This window comes from Lemur catta, chromosome 17 (assembly GCF_020740605.2).
Source record: "Lemur catta isolate mLemCat1 chromosome 17, mLemCat1.pri, whole genome shotgun sequence".
Classification (NCBI taxonomy): domain Eukaryota; kingdom Metazoa; phylum Chordata; class Mammalia; order Primates; family Lemuridae; genus Lemur; species Lemur catta.
This window is the reverse complement of record NC_059144.1, coordinates 20,667,072-20,690,967: the sequence shown is the minus strand read 5'-3', so window position 1 is coordinate 20,690,967 and position 23,896 is coordinate 20,667,072. Positions and strand designations below refer to the sequence as shown.

General features: G+C 57.7%; 1 protein-coding gene across 1 annotated transcript in view; it reads left to right on the top strand.

The window, feature by feature from the left end:
* The first annotated feature begins 401 nt into the window (after positions 1 to 401).
* VSTM2L (V-set and transmembrane domain containing 2 like) overlaps positions 402 to 23,896 on the top strand; it is a 34,624-nt gene continuing 11,129 nt past the window's right edge. Inside the window, exon 1 of the mRNA XM_045528608.1 lies at positions 402 to 596. Within this exon, the coding sequence (XP_045384564.1) occupies positions 476 to 596 (121 nt within the window). The 5' untranslated portion in view covers positions 402 to 475. The remainder of the gene's footprint in view (positions 597 to 23,896) is intronic.

Sequence of the window (23,896 nt, the reverse complement as noted above, 5' to 3'; positions counted from 1 at the left end):
GCTGTGTGATGCTTTGCGGGAACCGTGTCCCTGGGGTGGCTCCTGCCACCCCACCCCGTCCCCACCCCCGCTCCCAGGCGGGGGAAAGTTGCGGGTACCGCTTTAAAAATCCCAGCCTGGGCAAAACTTTGATGATAAATCAAGCGGCAGATCCCTCCGCCGCCGCCTCCTCCGGGCGGGGGGAGGGCGGGGAGGGAGGGGTGCGGCGGCGGCGGCGCCGAGCGGAGTGGCCTTCCGCGGAAGGGAAGAGTCCCGCAGTCGGAGGCGGCCGGCCGGGCGTGCGCTCGCTACCCGCAGCCGGGAGGGCCGGAGCCGGCGACGGCTGGGACCCGGGCCGGGCCGGGGACGGCGGGCGAGGGGACAGCGGCCGCAGCCGGGCAGCCAGGCCGCGCAGGGCAGGGGGCGGCGGGCGCGGGGTCTGCGGTCTCCTGAGCCCCGATGTGAGGCGGCGGCGCCCCCGGCCCGAGCGCGCACCATGGGGGCCCCGCTCGCGGTGGCGCTGGGCGCCCTCCACTACCTGGCACTTTTCCTGCAACTCGGCGGCGCCACGCGGGCGGCCGGCCACGCGCCCTGGGACAACCACGTCTCCGGCCACGGTGAGTCCGGTCGCCGCCCCCACGGACTTCCCCACCAGACCCCACCCCGGGGGGCGCCGCTCCAAGTTGGCAGCCCCGGGGCTCGAACCCGCGCTGGCCGTGGCGAGAATCCCGGGGCGCCCCCTGCCGGCGCGGTGGACCCGCCCCGGTCCCCTGGCCAGCCCGGGCGCAAGGAGGGGGCACCCGGTGCGCACCCCGGTTCCCGCCCTCGCGGAGATGCCCCGACCTCCCCCTCCGCGCACGCACTCGCACCTCCACGGCCACGCAGACATCACAGCCACAGCCACACGGACAGCTACTCACTGCTCGCGCACACCCACAACTCCTACGCTCACACATCGCCACACACCTCCCGTCCCCTCCTCACTCCTAGGCCCTCACACTTATGCCCACTACACGCACACACACGCGCACACACCAAGCACTGCACTGGCGGGCTCGCGCTCTGCCAGCTGGCACCCAGGCGCACACGCTTTGCCACAACTCCTGCCTGCCCACCTGCAGACACACTGGCGCGCGTGCACACACACACACGCACACACTTGTGAACACACTTTGTCACCCACTCCTCTCTGCCCATCTGCCTTTCCCCTTTGTGGGTTTAACCCCACAGCTGCCCTTGTCCCCTCCCTCTCCACACCTGCCCCCTTATCCACAGGGACAGAAGACCCTGTTTCTTGAGAACTGCAGCCTCCCTGTTGGGTGGGTGGCATCGCAGGGCTTGGCGGGAGCCCCTGGAAGATACTGGAATAGTTGGGGTTGCTGCTTCCAGCCAGAGGCATGGGAGTGGGAGAGGAATGCTGGGGCTTTTGTCTGCCTCCGGGAGTGGGCAGGAAGCCCCTACCATCCTTCCACAGGCTCACCCCCATCCTCATCTTTGGCCCCAGAGGACTGAAATGTGGGAAATTCAACTCCAGCCGCTGTGGGAGCCGGGAGCGAGCAAGCGGTCCCAGCACTGGTTGCTTGAGTGGCAGAAGCTCCTTCTAGCCCCAGAGGAGCCCAAGTTGGCAGCAGAGTTGGATCGTCTGAGGCTGGCAGGTGTGGGGGCTCTGCCTCCCCTCTGTGAGCCAGGCTCTGGCACAGGGGCTACGGCATAGATGGAACCAGAGTAGACCCTCCTTCCATCCATCCCCTCCCTGCACGGGCTCCCAGTCTTGCCAGGGAGGCTGCAGCACCAATGCTGGGCACTGTGGGCTCAGGGCTGGGTGAGGTTTGTACAAAAAGCAGAGAACGGGGTGATCTACTCTGATGGAAATGAGTGAGGGATGTGGGGGGTAGATAGTCAGGGAGAGCTTTGCTGGGGTGTGAGCACAAGTGAATTGCTCCAGGGGGACAGCAGCTTCCAAAGCCAGTCTCAGGGTCTCTGGTTCTTGGGAACCATGACTCCCTGCACCGTCTGTCTCACCACGTTTGATAGTAACCGCTCTCTGCATCATTCACGCACCTTTCCCATCCCTTACCTGGTACCCACCGGCCTGGCGGGAGCGGTGACAAATAGGGAAAGGGTTATTGTGATCCTCAACTTACAGATGGGGAAAACAAGGCTCAGAGAGGGGAAGGGAGTTGCCCAAGGTCACACAGTGAGAGAGTGGCTGAGCCAGGACAGGCCCCAGGGTCTGTTGGTGAAGACAGCGCCTTTTCTAGGACATTCATCTCCCTGTCACATTCCCTCCCATTCAAGGGAAACTGGGAATTCCTCCCTCCCCCTCCTCCTCTCGGCACTCAGTTCCTTGGCACGGTTGGAACTTAAACTAGGAGGATTTTCCAAGGAAGGGCTTCCTTGAGTTTGCGGTCCCGAGAGGTACAAGGAATGGAGCTCTGAGGTTTATGGTCATTCTGTCCCTGGAGCACCAGACCCCAGGGGTTTGGGTGCCACTCTGTCATTCTTGAGACCCATGGTGGCCCCCCCACAAGAGGGAAGTAGGGTCTGCCCTTTGTGTGACAGTCTCTGCCTGCCCCCTGGTGCCAGATATGCTGATGGGTCACAGCTCTGCCCCTCCAGCTGTAATCTCCCACCCATACCCTGGAGAGGCGAAGCTGAGGCCTGGGGCAGGGCTAGGTGGAAGGGCGGCAGCACCGGCTGCTGGTGAACTTGGCTCCTCTCCGGATCCTCCGTGGGGCTCCGGGAAAGCGAGTCACCCCTCTGGGGCACCCTCTGTCCCTGAAGAATGAAGAGGCCAGGCTGTTCTGCAGGGGCCAGGCTACCTTCCCTCGACATTGCCAGGTTCAAAGTCACCAAGTAGTGGCTGCCGAGGAGCCCCCACAGCTGCCCCTCTGCCGGGCCAAGTGTCCGCCACCACAGGAAGGGTTTGGAGCCACTCACTTAATCACAAAAAGAAACTGTTATTAATGATAGTGAGACGCGGCGAATAAGTGGGTCATGTCTAATAAGCCATTTGTGTTCAGGAGGAGAATACCAATTTGATAAAAGCTGTGTGTGCTGAAAAAGCTCAGAAATTGCTGTTTAGCAGATTGGAGCCTGATCGTTTCATTATTCCTGGGCTCTGTGTGTCCTCAGCTGATTCAGGAAATGTGGCCGGGTCGAGAAGGTGTCTCTGTGTCTGGGGGTGGGGGTGGGGGTGGGGGCTGGAAGCAGGGGTTCCTGGGGAGGGGCCCACTGACCCTGGCCGCGTGGTGGCTGCTCACCCCTCCGGCTCCATCTGAGCCCAGCCCAGCCACCGGGCCGGTGCCTCCCGCCTGCCTGCCCTGGAGCTTGTCACAGGGAAAGCCTGCGGCCAGATGGGTCAGCAAGGACATCTGTTTCACTCCGCCTCTCCCTCCTACCTCCACTCAACCCACTTCGAACAGGGCTTTTTCGAAGTGTGAGCCACGAACGCGGAGTGCGTGGTGCCTGCCTCTGGAGCGGGCACCGGGAACTGGGAGGCGGGGTGGTGATGGGCCGTGTCTGCACCTAGGGGGGTGCTCGATAAATGGCAGCTATTTTGGTTTTTCCTTATCAGAAATTGTTAGCCCGTTGCCATGCGCCCAGCAGGAGTGGGAGGAAAGGGAGCTGACGTTTGTGAAATGCCTACTGTGTGCTAGGTGCTGCCAAGCCCTTGCCAACTCACCCAGGCTGACCACAGGTGCAGGGCTGGTGTTGCCTATACGTAGAAACTGAGGTTCAGAGAGGGCCAGTGATTTGCCCAAGGTCGCCAAGTCTGTGCAGAGAGCTGAAAGCCGTGTTCAGAATGAAGGTGTGTTCGGCAGTTCTGGGCCTGCCTCCTCCAGGGCAGCCTTGAGGCAGGCTTGGCCCAGTCACGTGACAAAGCTGCTGCTTCTGCAGAGCCCTAACCTGGGCGTGCTCCCTTCTAGCTCTCCGGAGAACAGTAAAGCAGTGGGTTCCACCAAGAGGAACCGGCCGCTCATAAAGGTGGCAGGATCTTGCTGAGGGTACATGCAAGTTAGAAACAGGCAGCTGGACTGGACTCTTTATCCAGTGCTCTCCAGATCTCATCCAGGGCAGGGGTCTGGAAGGCAGGATCTTGGTGAGGATCTTTGCACACCCCCATCCTCAGAGTCCCCCGGGGAGATTGTCACAAGGCAGGTCCCAGAGTCCCGCCAAACCCACTGGCCAAAAGGGTTATTGCTGGGACCCTGGAATCTGCATTGTAATGTGCTCCTCAGATGGCTCTTGTGCAGCCTGGAGCTTGGAAGCCACTGGCTTGCGTGTTCCTCCGTGCCCGGTGGGAGACGCAGGGACGGGAAATGGGCTAATGTAGGGGTGGCCTGGTTTGGTTTCCTGGGTGTTGGGGGGTCCAGCCTGGGGCAAGTATATGGACCCTGAGAGGAGCCCCAGGAAGCCTCACTCTACAGCAGGCATCGTCCTCCCACCACCGCCCCACCACACGCACACACATGCACACACACGCACACACACACGCACACGCACCCGCACCCTAGGCCAGCACCTTCAATTATTAATACACCCAATGCAGACAAAGATCCTGGCTTGGCCTGGGCCTCCGTCCATTGAGTGATTCACTGTCCTGAGATTCTCTCTGTTGCCAGGAGGGAGCAGCGGGGCGCTGGGGGAGGGAGGGGACACCGGGCCATTTGGCAAGCAGCCTGTGCGCTGAAAAATGACTGTGGCTTCCTCGTGTTCCTTACTGAACTGTTGGTATCTCACCATCAATAAGCCGGCTAGTTTGGTGGCTGGAAGATGGAGAAAATTGAGTCCTGTCTTCCGAAGGTTATGATGTTAAAAATGTGTTCGCCTTTGTCTCGGGCATTGGTGATTATTCTATCAATTATGCCCGTAAACACTCCGCCTGGGGCTGAGGGTTTCCCGGCCTCCTGTGGGGAGCTGGCCCTCACAAGCGGTTTTCCCCAAGTCCTTCACACCAATTGGTTTTGACACCCTGCCCATCAGCCGGCCCCCGCGGCCTTTTCCCCAAACGAGAGGAGCTGCAGGCGGCCAGCAGGACGCAGGGAATTTGGCTCCTTGCCGTGGCGACAGCCAGGGTGCTGGGCAGAGTCGCCCGTGGCGAGGGGGCCCTTCTGACCCGCCAGCCACGCAGGCAGGAGACGGAGCACTTGGAATGGATCGCCAGGGCCCCTTAGGGCTGTCCTCCCCAAGCCCCTCTCTCACGGGTGGGAAGAATAAGACCCCGCAACAAGGGAGAATTCGCACGAAATTCCCCGGGAGGTTATTTCTTGGCTTTTGGGATCACTGCATCCAACTCTGTACACAAGGAGACAAAACACATGGAAGCAAATATTTATTGAGTGGGCCTCAAGTGCTACTGTCTCATTTGATCCTTACAAAGACCCTAAAGGGAGGGGACTGTCCCCAGCCCAACGTATAGATGGGGAAAATGAGACTAGCTGGGGTTAAAAGGCTTACCCAAGGTCACACACCTACCGAGTGTTGAAGCCTGGATTTGAACCCGGGCATCTGGGCCAGGGCTGGGGCTCATAATGCTATTGGTCCTAGGAAGGAGGAGGGAGAGGCCCGAGGTCTCACGGACGGAAGGGCAGGGCTGGGCCTTGGGACTGGCCCCGTAGTGGAAGGAGCGAGCTGACCTCCACGTTTCACACCCCGGAGGGTGTGCGCACCCCCCCGAGCAGCATCCTGTCTCAGCGACCCTCCAGGCCCCCCCAGACTGAGGAAGAGGGTGGGGAGAGAGGAAGCGCATGGCGTGAATGGTGACGTAGGTGCCCGTGAGGGGCAGTGTCAGGAAGAAGAGGGGAAAGGTGGTACGAAACAAGGCCACTCCCAGGGGCTTGGCCATGACCTTGGACTTTAGGGACCAAAGCAGCTCTGACAAGGTTCTGGGAAATAAGTTTAGGGCCAGCTGGGCACACGGGGGTCAGGGTCCCTTGTGTCCTGGCACCCAACACGATGCCTGGCCCAGGGAGGTGGCAGGGAATGAATGAATGGATGGCAAGGAGGGCAAGGTAGGGGTCTGAGGTCCAAATTCTTAAACTTCTGCTTATTCTAACTTAACATACTTTTAACATTCAGATAATTTTAATTTCATGAAAATCCATGTTTGTAGTAAAAAAAAAAAAATCGCAAAATCGGAGCCCTCCCTCATCCCTGCTGACCACAGCGAGGACATCCTGGGTGGGCAAGGCTGATTTCACCCTGCAGTGGGCACACCCAGGCCCAGCTCCTCGGGGTGCATTTGAGATGTTGCAGCCATGAGGGTATCAGGGGTCCAAGGGTCATGCCCTGCCCCCCTACCCCTAGTAAGGCTCCAACATCAGAAAAAGGGACAGTGGTCTAACTCGGGGAAGAAGTCCCCTTCTCTTAGCTGGCAATCCTGGGATCCAGAGCCCACCCCACTGGCCCCCTCTGGTGCCTGCAGCTGTGGAGTGGGGAGGTGGGGGGGACGCAGAGGGAGGTGCTGCTCCTCCAGGTCCCCCCCTTTGGGTCTCCCTCCCCTTCCTCAAAGCCACCAGAGGAGTCTCTGGGACTCAGCTCCACCATCCCCAGTTTAAACCCTTCTTCAAACCCTCCGGGGCCCTCAGCAAGATTGGGTCCTGCCGGGGAGAGGATTTTAGGCAGAACCCAGATAAACCTCTTGCATTTTAATAGTTATGCATTTATTTTAATGTGTGCTGGAGAAATACAACCAGCACATCAAAACTGTGATTTCACAGATATGATTGCTTAGGATGAGACTAATGGGGGTATTAAAAAATAGTGGGTTAGTTTACAGAAAAACATTAAGGACATAATGTTACGGGGGTACCTAGACGTGTCTGTGGGGATCCATGGTGTGGGGATGTCTTGGGGACTTGGGGGTGTGCTGGCCCACAGGCGGCCCCCTCACACCTCGTACTCTTCACACTGGAAACCACTGGCCTATAAATGCTGCCATACACTGGAAGCTTGGTCATTCATTCATTCTTTCATTCATTCAGCACATTCTGATTGGACACCTGTTACGTGCCAGGCTGCTTTAGCGACTGGGGACGTATCAGTGAAGAAGACAGATAAGGTTCTTGCTCTCTTGGAGTTCTCAGTCTAGTGGGGGGGACAACAAAAAAGCTAAACCCATAGAAGTATAAATAGTGATAAGATTTAGGAAGCAGGGATGGTGTTCAACACGGAGAAGGGCATCCACCCCTGGGGCAATGAAGGTACCCAGTAGTGAGCTCCCCGTCACAGAAGGTGTGCAAGCTGGACTCAACCAGTTATTAGCTGGGGGTGTTATTGAGGGGATTTCTGCCTTGTTTCCCAAAGGAGCAAAGACTGGTGAAATGGGCAGAGAACCCAGAACATAGTGGGTAGTTAATAAAGATCTGCAATTCAGTGATGGCGCTGGTACAAGGACCCAGGTGGGTGGAGCTCCCAACTCTGAAGATGCCTGGCCCCACACAGGGGACATGGCAGGGACGGGCCTTCTCTGTCCCCTGTGTTGGCAGGTGGGGGCAGTGGCTCCTTTGCAACTTCAGCTCTGCATGAAAGTGCCAGAGTTCGGGGAGGGGTGGGTGGACGCTGATTTTTTTTTTGTCCACCGTCCGCCTGCCTCTGCCTTGCTGGGTGACTTGGCAGGTCCCTTCCACTCTCTGGGCCTCAGTTTTCCCACCGGAACAACGGCGAGTTTGCCTAAGCTCTAAGCCTCTAGAATTCTTCCACCTGTATCTTCCTAAGCCCTGTCTTTTGTGCTGCACCAGCAAGAAGCGGTGGAATCCCACCCAGCACGTGGTGCTCAACTCTCAGCGGCCTTCGGGGTCTGTGAAGCAAACAGCAGCCCGGTTCCCCGAGCGTTTTCTGTTTCTATCGCTTCCCCTCCCTCCTCCCGCTCAACCCTTACGTGCATTCCCATTTTACAGACGAGGACGCTGAGACACAGGGGTGACGAGACTTGCCTGCAGACACATAGATGTTGCAAGGCGACGCCAGGCTGGAGCCCAGCTTGCGGGACTACGGAGCCAGGGTTCTTAACCCGAGCATCTGTCCTGGCCCGGCTGCCAAGCTGGGTGTGTGGCAGGTGCTTTGTTCCGGAGCAGTGCTCCTGGCTTTGTCGGATTCTCACAGGGGCCGGTGGTGCCAAAACGCTGAGAACGCCTCGTTCTGGCAGAAAGAACATGGGTCTGGAAGTCTAGGGTCCTGGCTCTAAGTCCAGCACTGTCAGAGGGGAGTGGTGGGGGTCTGGGGGCTTGTGTGGGACCCTGTGTGTCCCTGGCTGGGTTTTCCAGTGGCGGGATTGGGGTTCTGTCTGAGCCTGTGTCGGAGTGCGGGGGGTGACTGTGTGTGGTCTGAGGGGTGACTAGCAGGCTGAGAGGGAGGCTGGGTGGTCCTTTAGCTTCCTGGCCTGGGGGGCGGACTGGTGGCCTCTGCCCTGTAGCCTGTGCCTCCGTGCGCCTCCCCAGCCGCCTCCACGCAGGTGTTCTTGGAGGTGAGGCACAGAGGGGGCATCTGGAAGGTTAGAGCAGGAGCTGGCGTGGGGGTAGGGGATGCTCAGAGCTACCAGTTAGGGGGGCGGCAGTGCCTGTCTGTGGGAAATGCTCTCTGCCTGCCCTCGCCCTCTGGGTCTTTCTCTCCCTGGGTCTCCCTTTCTCTCTAGATCTTTCTCTGTCTCTTTCCCTCTCTTTTTCTGCCTTTCAATCTCTTTCCATCTCTCTTTGTTCCTCTCTCCGCATTTGCTGTATCCATCTTCCTTTCTTCCTCTCGACTCCCCCACCCCGTTCCTCCCTTTCTCTCCCTCTGCGCGCACACACACGCGCACACACACACACACACGCACACATGCACACACACACATGCACACACACGCACACACACACGCACACGCACACGCACAACTCTTCAGGTGACATCTCAGGATTACACACACACGTATTCCGTATATCATAATGACACCCACACAGAGCAGGCACTCAATAAATGTCAGCTGAAGGAATGAATGAATGACTAAGCGGCGAAGCTGGAAGGGCCACCGAAGCTTGTCTATACTAGTGGCTCCTAATTTTTTTGGCAGTCACAATCCACTTGAGATTCTGATGAAAACTAGGGATCATTTCCTTAGAAAAAACGCCACATAGTTTTGCCCACAGTTTCAAAGGGTTTGTTGAGGTCCCCAAAGCCTGTCTCTGGTCCGCAAGGGAAACGGCTTTGATTTCACTGCTGAGGAAACTGAGGCTGGCCTTAGGATGTGGGACAAGTCTACAGCGAAGCTGGGCTTGGGTCCCAGAGACCTACCCCTCCCCTGCAGCCCTTCACATGACCCCGGGCCTCCAGCACAAAGCTTCACTCACTTTTCCCCACAAGTCCTTGATGAACATCTTTGGGGGTGGGAAGGGAGAGAGAAGGCAGACAGTAAAACAGGGAGGACTGTCGCCCAGGGAACAGGGCATAGGCAGGCAGGCCGGCCATCCTGAGGGAGGTCACTGTGTCCTGGTGCAGTCAGGGAAGACTTCCTGAGGGAGGCAGGCTCCTTCTGGGTCTGTATCCGGACCTGCAAGGGCTGAGAGGGGGACTCCAGAGGACAGTGTGGAGCTGCACCTGGCTGCCGGGGTCTGGCAGGGGTTTGGGGGAGATCCGTGCGTGTCTGGAAGAGCAGGCTGCAGCTGGAGCCTCCAGGATCGGGCTGCGGAGTTTGGTCTCGTCTCTGGGGCAGGGGCAGCCCTGGAAGCTTTCTGAGTGGGGAAGGCACACGTCGGGCTCGTGTTTGGGGGATGCGGCCGTGGGGAGTGGAGAGGGCCGCCCAGGCAGGACTGGGAGGCTGGAGGGCTGTTCCCGGAGGAGGAGAGGCTGCTTCCCGGGGAGGTGCTGAGTGTGGTTTGAGCCCCACTGAGTTCCTGGGCTCTCCGGATGCTCAGGTTGGCCGTGGTGTCCAGGGAGGGTGGGAATGTGGGCTCAGAACGAGAGGGCAATTGGGCGCGCGTGTGTGTGTGTGTGTGTGTGTGTGTGTGAACACACCAAGCTCCTCCCCTCCCCCGCCCTTTCCCCCCAGCCGGTCCCTCTGCCTGGCGTGCTCTCTTCCCACCTCTCCAGCCTCCTGGCCGTCTCCCTGCGCTCCACGGAGCCCCTCAGAGAAGCCCACGACCTCCCGGGCACCACAAGCCCTGCAGCAGGCAGCAGGTCCCCAGGCAACATGCCCACCTTGCAGAGCGGGAAACGGGGGCTTAGAGAGGTGCGGTGAACTTGGGGCCCCACGTCTGGCTCAAAGCAAGAGAGCGCGGCCCAAACTTTGCTTCCTTGCCCCAGGCCAGCATTCTAAGGGGGCCTCTTGGGGTGGGGGTGGAGCCTTGACCGAACCCCCTTTCTCGCAGCCCACAGCATGGGTTCCCGGCTGCAGCGACGACGGGGAAGAAGGCGGAGAGCAGACGGCGGGGTGTCTGTTTTGCTTTGTGAGGTTTTAAAAAAATCATTTCCGGCCTCGGAGGCGGCAGCAATTACGGCCAGCTCACTGGGGAGCTGTTTGCCGCCTGTCATCGGCCCCAGAAAAGGGTCCCTAATGGAGGCCCGGCGGCCAGAGCGCACGGTAGTGGAAATAGCGCTCAAAACAAAGCTGCACTAATGGTCTTCAGCAGGCGGGCGGGCGGGCGGGGAGAGGGAGGGCTGACGGCGGCTGGGCGGGGCTCCAAAGCCACCCGCTGGTCTCCTGCGCCCTCAGGCACCCCAGCAGCAGGTCCCTGAACTCCCCCTAGGTGCTGGAAGCCCCAAGCCCAGATTCCCCACTGCTGATCTCAGCTCTGTGCCTTTGGGCATGATAAATCCCAAAGCAGGGGTAGCGGTAAGTGCAAAGGCCCTGGGGTGGGGTGGAACCCCGTCGGCCAGGGATTCTCTGGTTCTAGAATAGTCCTCTTGTTTGAAAAGTCCAGGCCAGGCCAGTCTTCTTGGTAGGGAAAAGGGAGATGGGAGGCTTGGAGAGGGGGAGCTGGAGCAAGACCAGGCTGGGAGGAGCCGCAGGAGTAGCAGCCTAATTGTCCCCATCACAATAGTGCCCTGCCAGCCCACTAGATCCCACTGAATCCCCACAATACCCATTTTACAGATGAGGAAACCGTGGCTCAGAGATTTGCCCACCATGAGCAAGTGCAGCTGGGGTTCAATCCAGATCAGCCCCACTCCAGAGCCCAGAGCCCCCATATTTACTGCTGCCATCTTGGATTTCCCAACCCCAGTTGGCCAGCGTGGCTGGACTGGGGCAGGCACTCGGTTGTGGTGGGGGTCAGGTTTGATCCGGCAGTGGTGGGCCCGTGGGCACCCTGCCCTCTGCCCCTGTGCACTAGGCACCCCCAGAACCTCTGCTTTGGAGCATCCCAAGTGTCTGCCTCAGTGTCTCTGTCTCCCTCCCGAGGGTCTCTGCACCTTGCTTTCGGGTGCCCTTGTCTGCCCCACCTTCTGCTGTGTTCTTCGTCTTGCCCGGCTCCCCCGGCCCTCCCTTTGCCTCTCCACAGCGCTCACTCTGCTCTCTCCTTCCCAGTGGATCTGGGGCTGCTCCTTCCTGGGGTTCTGGGGCGACCTCCGTCTCTGTGGCGGATGCACCCTCCCTCTCTGCCCCTGCTAGAAGCAGAGAGGGGTACATGCCTGGGCTCTGGGTCAGACACTGGGGCTCAAATCCCAGCCCCCCAGCAACCTCTCTTAGCTTCATTATGCATCAGTGCAGTGGGCTCGTCCCTTGGCTTTGCAGGATGTGCAGGTGAGGGTGGGAGGAAATGGCACGCACACAGACATCAGGGTGCTCTGGCCCCTGGCCTCCTGCCCCGGCCCCGCCCCCCTGCACACTGCCACCCTTGCCTCTCTCCCTCCCACACCCTCTCACACCCCGTGGCCCAGAAGTGTGGGAAGAGGAGGCGGGAATTCCACTGGGGAAACCTGCTCGACTCCCACAATCCTGCAAGTGCCAGAATATTTTCGTTCTCCTTAAATCTCCCTAGATTTGTAATTCCACTGCTGTCTCCCTCAATATGTGCCGGTGGCCTTGGGCAGCGCCCTGCCCCCGGCTGCTGATGCCAGCACTGCCTGCCCGGCTCTGTCTGGGTTGCCTGGCTGGGGACATGGGCAAGTCCCCACCCTCTCCACCGTGCCTCAGTTTCCTCATCTGCAATAAGAGGAGAATGGTAGCGGCCACTTCCCAGGTTGTTTGGGGATGAGTTAAAATGTTTATTATATTAAATAAACACCTTGATAAAAAGTAATGAAATACTGATATATGCTACCAGCGGTGGATGAACCTCGAAAACTTTATGCTAAATGAAAGAAGCCAGTCACAAAAGACTACATATCATATGATTCAATTTACATGAAAAGTCCAGAATAGACAAATCCGTAGAGTCAGAACACAGGTCTGTGGTTGCCGGGGGTGGGGAGAAGGGGAGTGGGGCGTTTCCTTTTGGGATGTTGAAAACGTCTGGGGACCAGATAAAAATGGTGGTTGTACGACACTGTGAATGCATTAAATGCCATTCAATTATGTTATCTGAATTTCACTTCGATTAAAGATAAACGAGTAAATAGGAAACACATCTGTAGCATGTGCCAGGCAGTCTGCTGTATAAATATGAACATTTCAAGCCTTATAGCAGCAACCTTATGAGGTAGTTGCTATTAGTAGCCCCATTTTGCAGATGAGGAAACTGGGCACTGCATCACCAGCCACTTAGCATATAGTGAGTACTAAAAACTGTTAGCTATTTAAATTTCTACCGGGCAGGGCCCTCACCTAGGTGAAAGTGCTTGTGTGTGTCTCAGACTCCGGGTGCCGCCAGGGAACAGCGGGTGTCGTGGGCCTACCGTGTCCCACACACTGAAACGGGCTCTTCTCCCGCATCCATTCATTTAATCCTGGAAATGAGCCTTTAACCAGTGACGAGGGGCGGGGGTGGGGGGAACCGAAGTTCAGAGACGGGAAGTAGCTGACAGGATGCCACCCAGTAGGTCAGGGAAGAGCTGCAACTTCCATCCTCACCAGTAAATCCTGGGTCCTCCCGGCTCCTGCCCATTTTAGCCAACACTCAACACTTGCTGTGGGCAGAGGCTGCGGAGCCTGAGGCTGCAGAGAAGAAGGGGTGTGTAAACAGCTCCCCACCAGGGGCAACGTTCCTTTGAAGTCTCCTATTTCATTCAAAATTCATGACTTCAGTATTCTATTCCATAATATATTCATGTGTGTTTTAATACAAAAATAATGTTCTTTCCCCGTTTTCCTGGAGTGAAGCCGATGCCTCAGGAAGTTGCTTCCCTGGTTTGAGCAGCACGGACCCTAGAGGAGTCATCCATTCATTTCTTTGTTCGTTCACTCTCCCAGTGTGCGTTTGGGCCTCTTCCTCCCTTAGATGGGTCTCCGTTCTCACCGTTCTCACCATATGCAAGTTGGATGCGGGGATGTAAGTGCATGGCCCAGCACCAAGGCCCAGGAGGTGGGGACTAGGGACGAATTGTGGGATTGGACTGTGGCCATAGGAAGCCAGGGCTGGTGGTGGGGGGTGCCCACTGGCATTCACACTTCAGCAGGACCTGCATCCCTAGCTCCTTCCTTTTTTTTTTTTTAATTTGTTTTCTGGGATTTTTTTTTTTTTAGAAACAGGGTCTTGCTCCATCACTCAGGCTAGAGTGCAGTGACGTAATCATAGCTCACTGCAGCCTGAAACTCCTGGGCTCAAGCGATCCTCCTGCCTCAGCCTCCCGAGTAGCTAGGACGACAGGCATGCACCACAATGCCCAGCTAATTTTTTAAAATCTTTTTTAGAGATGGGTCTTGCTATATTGTCCAGGCTGGTCTTGAACTCCTGGCCTCAAGCGATCCTCCCGCTGGGATTACTGGCTTGAGCCACCAAGCTCGGCCCCAAGCGCCTTCTGATCAAGAAGAAAGTCTCTGCTTGGTGCTGTTCTGAATTTAACACCTAACCCTCTCCAATCTCCCTTGTTAATGAGAAGATGGAGACCGGGGCTCATAGTCTCCAGCGGGCAACATTCTCCAGCTGGAATTTACGAATGCTGTGCAATTTTCATAGTGTTTATTTTTACAGTTACCCTCTATTTATGGCAAGTGAGGCTGATTTTTCGTTTATGGCAGTAATAAAAGTCTTCTTTTAAGCTGAATTTATTTAAGTAAAAAGGGAAAGATGCTTTGAAAATAAATATTAAGTAAATAATAGTGCAGGTGGTACAGAGATCCTGCATAAATGATGAAGGTGGTCCCCAAAAGGTTGGAGTTGGGAAACCTCTCTCTGATATGCCCATTCTTGTTCTGAGTCCAAACCCCAGTCAGCCTTCGAGTCTAAGCATGTCCCTTCCTCCTAGAAGCCTCCCGTGACTCTCCAAGCAGACATGGGCCTGCCTTTTCCCAGCATCTCCCAGAACTTTCGCCTCCTTCCAGAGCTTCTACATATAGTTTGCCCTGTACAACCCTGGGAGCCCTATGATTCATGGCCACGTGAACAGTGCACGCTCTGAACAACTGTGCATGGCAGTCCAGGCTCAATCCCAGCCACTGTTCATATGATAGTCATCCGTGTGTCTGTCTATCCCTCCTGTGGACTACAGGCCCCCTGAGGGCCGGGGCCTGGTCTGCAGCTTCTGAACAAGCCTGGCACAGGGCCTGGCCTAGGGCGGGGGAGTCCATCAGGGTTGATCTCTGTCATTCCTTCAGGCAGGGAGGACTTGAGCCCCTACTGCGTACCTAGGCAGCCATCTTGCCACCAGGGCACGCTGCAGGTCCTTGCGCGTTCTTACAAAATGCCTTCCTTTTCCGCTTCTCAAGCGGAGCAAGCTTGTCCACTCCTGCTTGCCTGCCCCGAGATGAGACACCCTTCTTCAGCTCGCACCCCAGCACCTCCTGCTGCAGGCAGCCTGTCGGGCTGCCCAGGAAGAGAGAGAGAACCTGGGCCCATCGCAGGTGCCCCGCACCACCCCCGGGGAGGATGGCGTCTGCGGGCTCGCTCTCCGCTCTCCGGGCTCGCCTTCCGGGTTCCTGGAGGGCTCCATCCGGTGCATCTGGGCTTTCCTCTGCTGGGGGTCTTGCATCTCCTGATTTTAGGAGCCAGGTGAGATTTACAGGCAGTTGAGCTGGTGCCTCATTACGTACTCATTCTGTAGCCTTTTCCTTGGGAGAACGCCTCTGCTGCTTCCGGGCTGTGCAGGTGACCACAGGTCTTGCTGAACCTGGGCCACACTCCACTGGGGCCCCAGCACCCAGCAGAGCCGGACACAGAGCAGGCTTCTGGAAACAGCCCCAGAGAGTCACACACTTTTTCAAGCTGAAAAGGACAGGGTGCGGAGAAGACTCGGGCTTTTGTTGGGAAATTTTGCAGTCGGCTCTGGGGTTGAAATCTGACTTTGTCCCTTCATGCTGTGTGACCTCAGGCACTGATGCTCCCTCTCTGAGCCTTGGTGTTCCCTCTGTGAAATGGGGCTGATAATAGTACCACCTCATCAAGTCAGAGGATGAAGAGGGGTCCTGTGTACGGTGCCTGGGGCTGGGGCTCGCTCCGATGGCCCCCACGCTCTCTGAGCTTTGGTTTCTCAAGCTGCTAGGAAAGGCCAGGTGTGGATGGGGGCAGCGGCCGGGGGTGGGGGCCACGGACACCCTTACTCTGTCTTCCCTCAGCAGTGGTGCCAGCAGAAACAGGAGAACTGTGTGAACTCTGGAGTCCCAAGACCTGGGTTCAAATCCTAACTCCTGCCCTGACTTACTGTGTGGCCTTATGACAACTCTCTGAGCCTCAGTTTCCCTGCCTGCCCTGCAGGATCACTGTGGGCCTCGTGTGGGATCAGGCACATCAACCCTCTGGTGCATCATGGGCCGCTAATCTGGAAGACGACCCGCAGGGTTGGGGGGCTGGCCCAGGGCCAGCAAGGGTGGGGGAGCTGCCGGGAAGCAGCCACGCCCCTCCTGGCACTGTCAGCCTTTATTTGTCACCGTTTCATTCTTGGTCGCGTTGCAACCTCCAGCCTGCCTGTCGGTGTGGCTGGGTGCCCCCTTGACTGGCCTTGGGCAGCCGGTGGTCCTGAGGGCCAGAAGCGGGTGGGGGCTGGCCTGCTGGGCCTGACTCAGGACCCCCTGCTTGCCTGTGTCCATACTGTCCACACGTCTGTCCCCCTCCCTGCTCCTGTGGGCACAATCGCCCGGAAACCCCAGTCTGGCGCATAGTAGGTACCCAATAAATATGGAGAGAATGAATGACTGGACGAGTGAATGAATGATCTCTATGGCTCTTGTTCATTTCCTTACAGTTTGTAATTTCAGATCCCTGGGTTTTTCTCTGACCTTCCTTTCTCACTTCATTCATTCGTTCATTCATTCAGCACATGCTTAACCACCTCCTGCATGGCTGCTGCATGCTCAGCAATGCAGGGTCCCTGTCCCGGGGGGTTCCCAGCTTGGAGAGACACAGACACCTCAGTATCTGTCATCTGTCACATTCCAGGGCAGTGACAGGAAGACTCAAAGACCATTGAGGGGCACCAAGGAGGGGGGGCACCTCCAGGCAGAGGGCCACTGTGAGCCGGGATTCCAGGAACTGTGCCCCAGGAGGGACACATGTAAGTGGCCGGCAGGGGCCGCAGTTGGCGTCTGGGCAGGGCCAGAGCCTGCAGGCTTTGGATGCCCAGCCTGGGAGCCTAACCTTGACCCCGAGGGCTGGCAGTTTCCCACCTGGGCCAAAGAATGGGAGCTTCCCGAGGCCCCAAGGCATCCCGGAGCAGGGAAGGCGGGCTCCTCCTTCCATCTGCCACCGGAGCCGCTGTGTCCGTCTGCATAAGAACAGCAGAGTGTTCCCTGAACACCTGCTATGTGCCTGGCATTGTTCTAGCTTGCAGGATACAGCAGCAAACAGATTCAAATCGCCTACCTTTAGGGAGCTTGCAGTCTAGTGGGAAGAAAGACAATACATGCAATAAATAAGCAAAAACATAATAGGTTAGTGACAAGTAGTAAGGAAAAAATATGAAGTAGGGAAAAGGGGGGCGGGGGCAGGGAAGGTCTCACTGAGGAGGTGACTCTGGAGCCAAAGCATGAGGGAGGTGAGGGGGACCCGTGCGGATACTGGGGGGCATTCCAGGCACAATCCAGGAGATTTTCTCTGTGAATCCCCTGCTGCCGTGAGCCCAGGGAAGCCATCGGAGGCTTAGTTTTTAAATTGTAAAATCTACATAGCATAAAATTGACCATTTTAACCATTTTTCAGGGTACAGCTCAGTGGCATCAAGTACGTTCAGGTTGCTGTGCAACCATCAGCCCCGTCCATCTCCAGAAATTTCTCATCGTCCCAAACAGAACCTCTGCATGCTAGTTAAACTCCCCATTCGCCCCAGCCCAGCCGGGGGCCGCCGCCATTGTACTTTCTGTGTCTACCAGTCTGACTGCGCCAGGCACCTCGTTTGAGCAGAATCGGGCGTGTTGGTCTTTCTGTGACTGGCTTATTTCACTCAGTATAACGTCCTCAGGGTTCATCCATGTCGTAGCGTGTGCCGGGACTGCGTTCCTTCTTAAGACTGAGTAATACTCCATCGTACACACAGACCACACTTTGTCCGCTCACCCCTGGGAGTTTCGGAGCAGGGGCTGTCACAGTGGGATCCAGTCTGAGATGGGGGGCCCAGGCCGGGGGCTGAGCAAGGGGCCAGTGGGGCCTCACTGGTCCTCTCTCCTCTGTCCCCTTAGCCTCTCTCTAGCCCCAGCTCTGACTCGGTTTTCCTGGCTAGGAGCTGCCCCTGCCGCCAATCCCTAAGGGGAACTCTGCTGTCGCTTTGGCAGAGACTGAGGGGTGGGCTCTGCGGGCTTCCTGGAGGAGGCAGCCTCGCACCAGGGATGTGAAAGTTGGAAGGGCAGGGAGGGTTGTGCAGAGGGAGACGGGAGATTTGGGGCTGGACCAGAGAGTGGGGTGGGGAATCTGGGCTCAGAGCTGGGGGGAGCTGGGGGCTGGGCTGGGGCTGCCTGTGGTGGACAAGCCCCCCAGGCCTGCCTGAGTCCCCTGGCTTTGGGGGTGGCGTCGTCAGAGCCAATGCGCACAGAGAGGAGGTGTGAACCGATGGGTGAGAGGTCGTGGGGCCCAAGCATGAGGATAAATACAGATGCGGTGTCCACTGCGTAATGTGACGAGGCAACAAGGAAACATCTTTATAAATCTTTCTGGAGATGATAGAATCCTTGAGCTAGAAGGTGAGAGAAGGGAGTGCTGTTTGCTGAGCACCTACTGTGTGCCAGGCATGGGGCGTATGCTGCCTTGTGTGATCCTCTCACCGGCCTTCTCTTTCTCCCCCTTTTTCAGATAAAGAAACTGAGGCCCAGAGAGGAAAAGGGCTTGCCCAGGTCACCCAGCTAGGGTGCAGGGGAAGCAGGACTCGAACCCAGGCCTGAAAGCAAAGCCCCGGCTGTGTGTGCTGAGCCGGGGCCTGGGAGGCCGGGCAGGAGTCGGGGTCCTGGTCTTGAAGGGCAGGCGAGGTCCTCCGGGTCATCTCCTGCCTTTCCCACAAGCCAAACCCGGTGACTCGGGCCAGGGCCACAGGACCATCTCCCGTGGCTGACGCACCGATAACCAGCCTGGGGTTAATTAATACATCGCTCCCCCAATTAAAAGCAGAAAGGAAGAAGATGTTGCATTCAATCAAGCCCCTTTCTCCTTCTCCTGCAGAATCCTAATTTGTGGATACCGGTTTTAATTGTCTTCCCAGCGAGCCCAGCCCGGCTCAGGCCCTCAGGCTGGCGAAGACAATTGCATCCTTCTCAGAAATCTATAATTATACCAGCCTCCCTGGGGACTGGCTGGGGAGTTACCTGAGCAGAAGAGGGGCAGCTCGGGGGCGAGAAAGTCAAAGAGGAGAGATGGGTTTTACGTCCCAAGCTCCATGATGCTAACACTGGGATTAGGGGTCTGGCGGCTGGAGGGAAGGAGTGGGGGTGGGGGACTGGCTCACAGGCTCCCACTCTAGAGCCTTCTAGAACTGGGGTCAGTGGAACCGTTTACACATTCTGTGGCCTTGGGCCCGTCACTTAACCTCTTGGAGCCTCAGCTTCCTCTTCTGAAAAACGGGGACAATAATGATCACATCTAGCCCACAGCATCATGGTGGGAGCGTGAGAATTGCATATAAAGAGTTTGGCACGGTGCCCGGCACAAACGTGTAGATTATCGTCATTACATCATCATCATCATCAGAATAGATATCGATCACCTTCCAGTTTCTGGTGCTGATGCGGCATCCTCATTCACAGAGTTAGAAGACAGAGGAACTTCTTGCCAGTTAGGGCTGCCCACTTTCACTGGAGGTGAGAGACTGAGCTGCCCATCTCTGGAGGTGTGCAAGTAGGATGCAGAAGCGTGGAGCCTGGTGGCTGAACTTTCCTGATAATTCAGACCCAATGGGGGCCGACGGACCCGTGGATCTTGGTCACAACTGCTGGTCAGACCTAGGTTTAAAATCCTGCTGTGTGTGAATCTTGGGCAAGTCATGTCACTTTCTGAACCTCACTTTCCTCATCTGTCAAATGGGTGTGGACCAGAGAGCATCAGAGCCAATGTCTGCCCGGCGCTGGGTGTTCAGTGAATGGACTGGGTTTGTTTAAACAAAGCTCTCCGCGTTTCCCTCCTCCCGCCTTTGCGCACAAGGTTCCTGCCACCTGACTCACTTTCCTCCTGGCCTCTGCTTGTCGGTTTCCGCCCATCCTTCAAGGCCTGGCCTGTGTGCCTCCTCCTCTCTGAAGCCTTCGCAGATTCCTCTTCTCCCCCATGCGGAAGTGGCCCTCCCCTTTCCCGTGCCCAAGGATGGGACACACACCTTGTCCCTCAGATTGTCTGAGCTGGTGGGGCTCTTGGGACATCAGCATTGACCCCCATTGTATGGAGGAGCAAACTGAGGCTCAGAGAGGGGAGAAATTCTCCCAAGGCCACACAGCAAGTCTGCTGGCAGAAACAGGCTCTGTCTTCCACCCCTGGCCCCCAGCCCGATGTTCCTGGTGCTTACCTGCACCCACGGGCTTCTCCCTCTGAGGCTGCTTGGGGCAGGGCCCGGGACAGACCTGTGGCCAGAGGGACTCAGATTCACCATCAAATGCCCAGAGCCTCAGTTTCCCCGCTTGTCCCATGGACACGCTGCCCCCTTCACCTGAGGAGACCTCCCCAACCCACCCTGCCTAGGCAGCCCCTGGCAGGGTCTGAGGGGATCAGAGAGACCCCGGGACCAGAGCCCCCTGTAGGGAGGGAGAGCTGGTGGCCACACCCACAGCCGAGTTACCTGGTTCCCACCAGGCCTTGGACCTGATTCTCTGTGTTCCCCCAACCCGAAGCCCCTCTCCACTCCCAGCTCAGGACTACTGGCCCAGCTGGGGCTGAGGCGGGGGCAACACCTCCTCAGGGAAGCCTCCCCTGATTGCCCCCAGTAGGGTGAAATGCCTCTTCTCCAGGCCTTTGAGCTCAGAATGGACTCAGAATGGAACAGATTCCCCACCCTGCCTGGTGGGCCACTGGGGACTGTGCCTTTTGAGGGAAGAGCTCTACAAGCAGAGAGTTTGAATGGTCTGGGAAGAACAGGGACTTGGGAGTCAAACGGGCCGTGGAGGGTGTCCCCCCTGCACTGGGCCTCCTCTGGGCCATGGGACGGTGGGGGGGGACCTGAGGCTGGAAGTTCATGCCCTGCTGGGACGCCCGCCCCGCGTGGCCACCGAGCACAGGGAAGCGGCCAGCCGGGACTGAGAGTTGCGTGAGCAGGTACGATGCACTGTGGTTTCCCACAGCTTGACACCAAAAAAGAATGGAAAATCTCATTAGTAATTTTCATGACATGCTGAAATAATAATGCTTGATACCTTAGGTTAAATAAAATACATCATTAAAATTAATTTCACCTGTGTTTTCTTTTTTTTTTGGTTTCGTTTTGTTTTTTACTTTTTTTCACGTGGCTACCAGAAGATGGAATGTTCTACATGTGCCTCGTGGGTTCTGTCTCTGTTGGGCAGCCCTCGATGGCCGGTACTGGGGAGGGCGGCCGTGTGCTGGGGTCCTCCCCCGTGCCCTTGTCCCCCGCGGGCTGCTGCGCCGTTCAGGCTCCAGGCTCAGGTCCGTCTGGGGGTCAGAGGGCCTGGGAAGGACTCAGGGCCCGGGGCCTCACTTCGCTGACCCCTGGCTGCTGGGTCAGACCAGACACTGCCCTCTTTGGGCTTTGCTTTCTGTATCAGTAGAAAGAGCTGGTGGCCCAGGGCCAGGGTTTCCCATCAGTTTAGGGGGGCCTGTGGGTGGGGGGAAACTGAGGATAGGTGGAGGCCCAGCCCCTCCCCAGATGGCCCTGGCAGAACCCCCGCCCAAGCCCAGCCCACCCCGCCCTTCCTTCCACCCACGAGACCCACACGAGCTACTTCCCATCCCTCTGCCTGTTTCTGGGGGCCCGGGAGTGCAGTGGCGGGTCACTTAGGCCTGGGCTCCGGGAACGGCTGCCCCCTTCCTGGCTCCGAGCCCCTGGTCGAGCAAGCCCCCCGAGAGCTCCAGAGCCCTTTCCTCACCTGTGGGAGGGGAAGTGTGGGCACTTTCTGATTCCTGTGGCTCAGGCAACAGCACCTGGAGGAGGTCACAGCTGTGTCCCTCCCACTGTCATTGGCCAGCCAGTGTCACACTGCTGGTCACCTCAGGTCCAACTGGGGGCCTCGCCACTCCTCTCCTTCCCCTGTTTGCAAAGGGCCCTGGTGCTGGGCAGGAGGGGCGTGAATCAGGCAGAATCCACGGTCCCGGGGCAAGGGGTCAACGACCCACTCTGATCACCTCCTGGCCCCTGCTGGTGGCTCAGGCTCTGCACAGCCCCCTCGAGTTCCGCTCTCGGTGGTGGGGGCTGTCAGGGAAGGCTCCAAGGGCTGGGCCTGGCCCAGGACTCTCAGGGTGGGGCCCCCAGCTCTGGACCCAGCTCCACTACTGCCCAGACATGTGTGTCATTCATTCCTTCATTCATTCAGAAAGTATTTACTGAGCACCTGCTATGTTCCAGGTGCTGTTCTAGGAGCTGGGGACATATCAGTGGACAAGACAGGCACAGTCCCTGCCTCCTGGAAGGCAGGGCTGACAAGAAGCATAAATAAATAAACATATTAACTGTGCTATCCAGTACAGTAGCCATTACCCACAAGTGGCTATTAACATCTATGTTTAAATGAAGTAAATTAAATAAAATTTAAAATTCAGCTCCTCAGTCACACCAGCCACATTTCAAGTGCTCCGTAGACATATGTGGCTGGTGGCTAGTGTACCACCTCAGTATAGAGCATTCTCTTCATCACAGCCATAGGCCAGCACCGATGGTGTGGGAAGGGAAGGGTGATTGAGAGTGCTGGGTTTAAAGGAGGTGGTCCAGGTGGGCCTCATGGAGGAGGTGGCCTTTGAGCAGTCCTGAAGCATAGGAGGAGGGAGCTCCATGGGCATCTGGGAGAAGAGCGTTCCAGGCAGTGGGCTCAGCAAGTGCAAAGGTCCTGTGGTAGGATCTCGGCTTGAGTGCTCGGGGAGGCCATTGTGGCAGGAAGAGAGTGAGCAAGGGATTAAGCAGACACGGGAAGACAGAGGGGAACGGCCCCATGCAGAGGGCCTTGTCAACCATTTTAAAGACTTCGGCTTTTACTCTGGGTAGGAGGGTGCCATGGGTGGGTTTTGAGTAGAAAAGGGACAGGGACTGATTTGCGTATTGCCAAGTGGCCTGTGACTGCCGTGTTGAACTCAGGTCATGGAGGAGGAAGAGTGGACGCAGGAGGCCGGCGAGGAGGTCGCGCTGCCGTGGTGGCAGCAGAGGTGGGGAGAAGCCCACAGGGCTCCCTGGAGACCATGTGGGTCTAAGAGGGAGACGGACGACTGGAGTTTCTGGCCTGAACGCCTGGGAGCCCGGGGACCCTCGGCTGTGCTGGTGGGGGTGGGGGTTGGCGAGGTCCTTCCCTCCAGCTGCAGGTGCTGCCACCTGCCCCGTGGGGTACGGACAGTCACAGCTTTCAGGTTGACTGTGTCAAGGTAACTCCCACCGTCCCTGGTGTGTGTTCAGTAACTCAACAGCATTTATTCTTATTAAACAGCCTCCGTTTATGTGACAGTGGCCAAGCCCCCCAAACCTCAGAGGACATGGAGAGCCTCTGTGAAATGTTTTATCAACCTTTGACCTTGGGGATCAGGGACATTGCAAACTTTCTCGTAGCCCAGAAACCCATTGCTCAGGTAAAGCTGCACATGGAACCCTGTGTGCAGAGCAAAAAAGGCAAAAGCTTCCAGATGGAGGCGTCTGTGAACCCCCATCCCCAAAGCCCTCGGTATCCTGGGGACAAGGCAGGTGGCCTCAGAGCAAGGCTCGAAGCCAGGACCTCTGCCCCCCCCCCAGCCCAGGGCTCCCCCGTCCTCCTGTCCTGAGCTGGGCTGGGGCAGGAGGGACCCTGGGGCTGGGAGTTAGCACATCGGCCCCTCTGGGCAGGGGGTGTGTGTCAGGTTGCGGCAGCCAGGAGGGGCACAGTGGGGGGTGGGGACTGACAGCCACAGTGTTCCCTGGGTGACCTGCACGTCGCCAGGCATCTTTCCAGGGCGAGATAATCTCTCCCGAGAAGAGGAAAGAATTCTAATTACATCTCAGGACAATATTTGTTTGGGGAGACGAGAGACAGGACATATGGCGGGGAGGGGCGCTGGGCCGTACTAAGTGGGGATTGGTTTTCTCATTTACCTGGCGGTGTGGCAGGACAGTGCGTGGGGCAGGGCCCCGCGGGGGTTGGGGGACTGCCGGCCCTGGGGTTTGTGGGGGCTGGGGACGGGTGGGAGAACACTGCACCGGCCCAACACACGGGGACAGGCGCTCCCTGCAGGAGCCGTGCTGGGGGAGCTCGCAGTCCCTGTTCTTGGAGTCCCGCAGGCGGCGGGGCAGGGCGGGAGGTGGGCACCTTCCCAAGGCCATC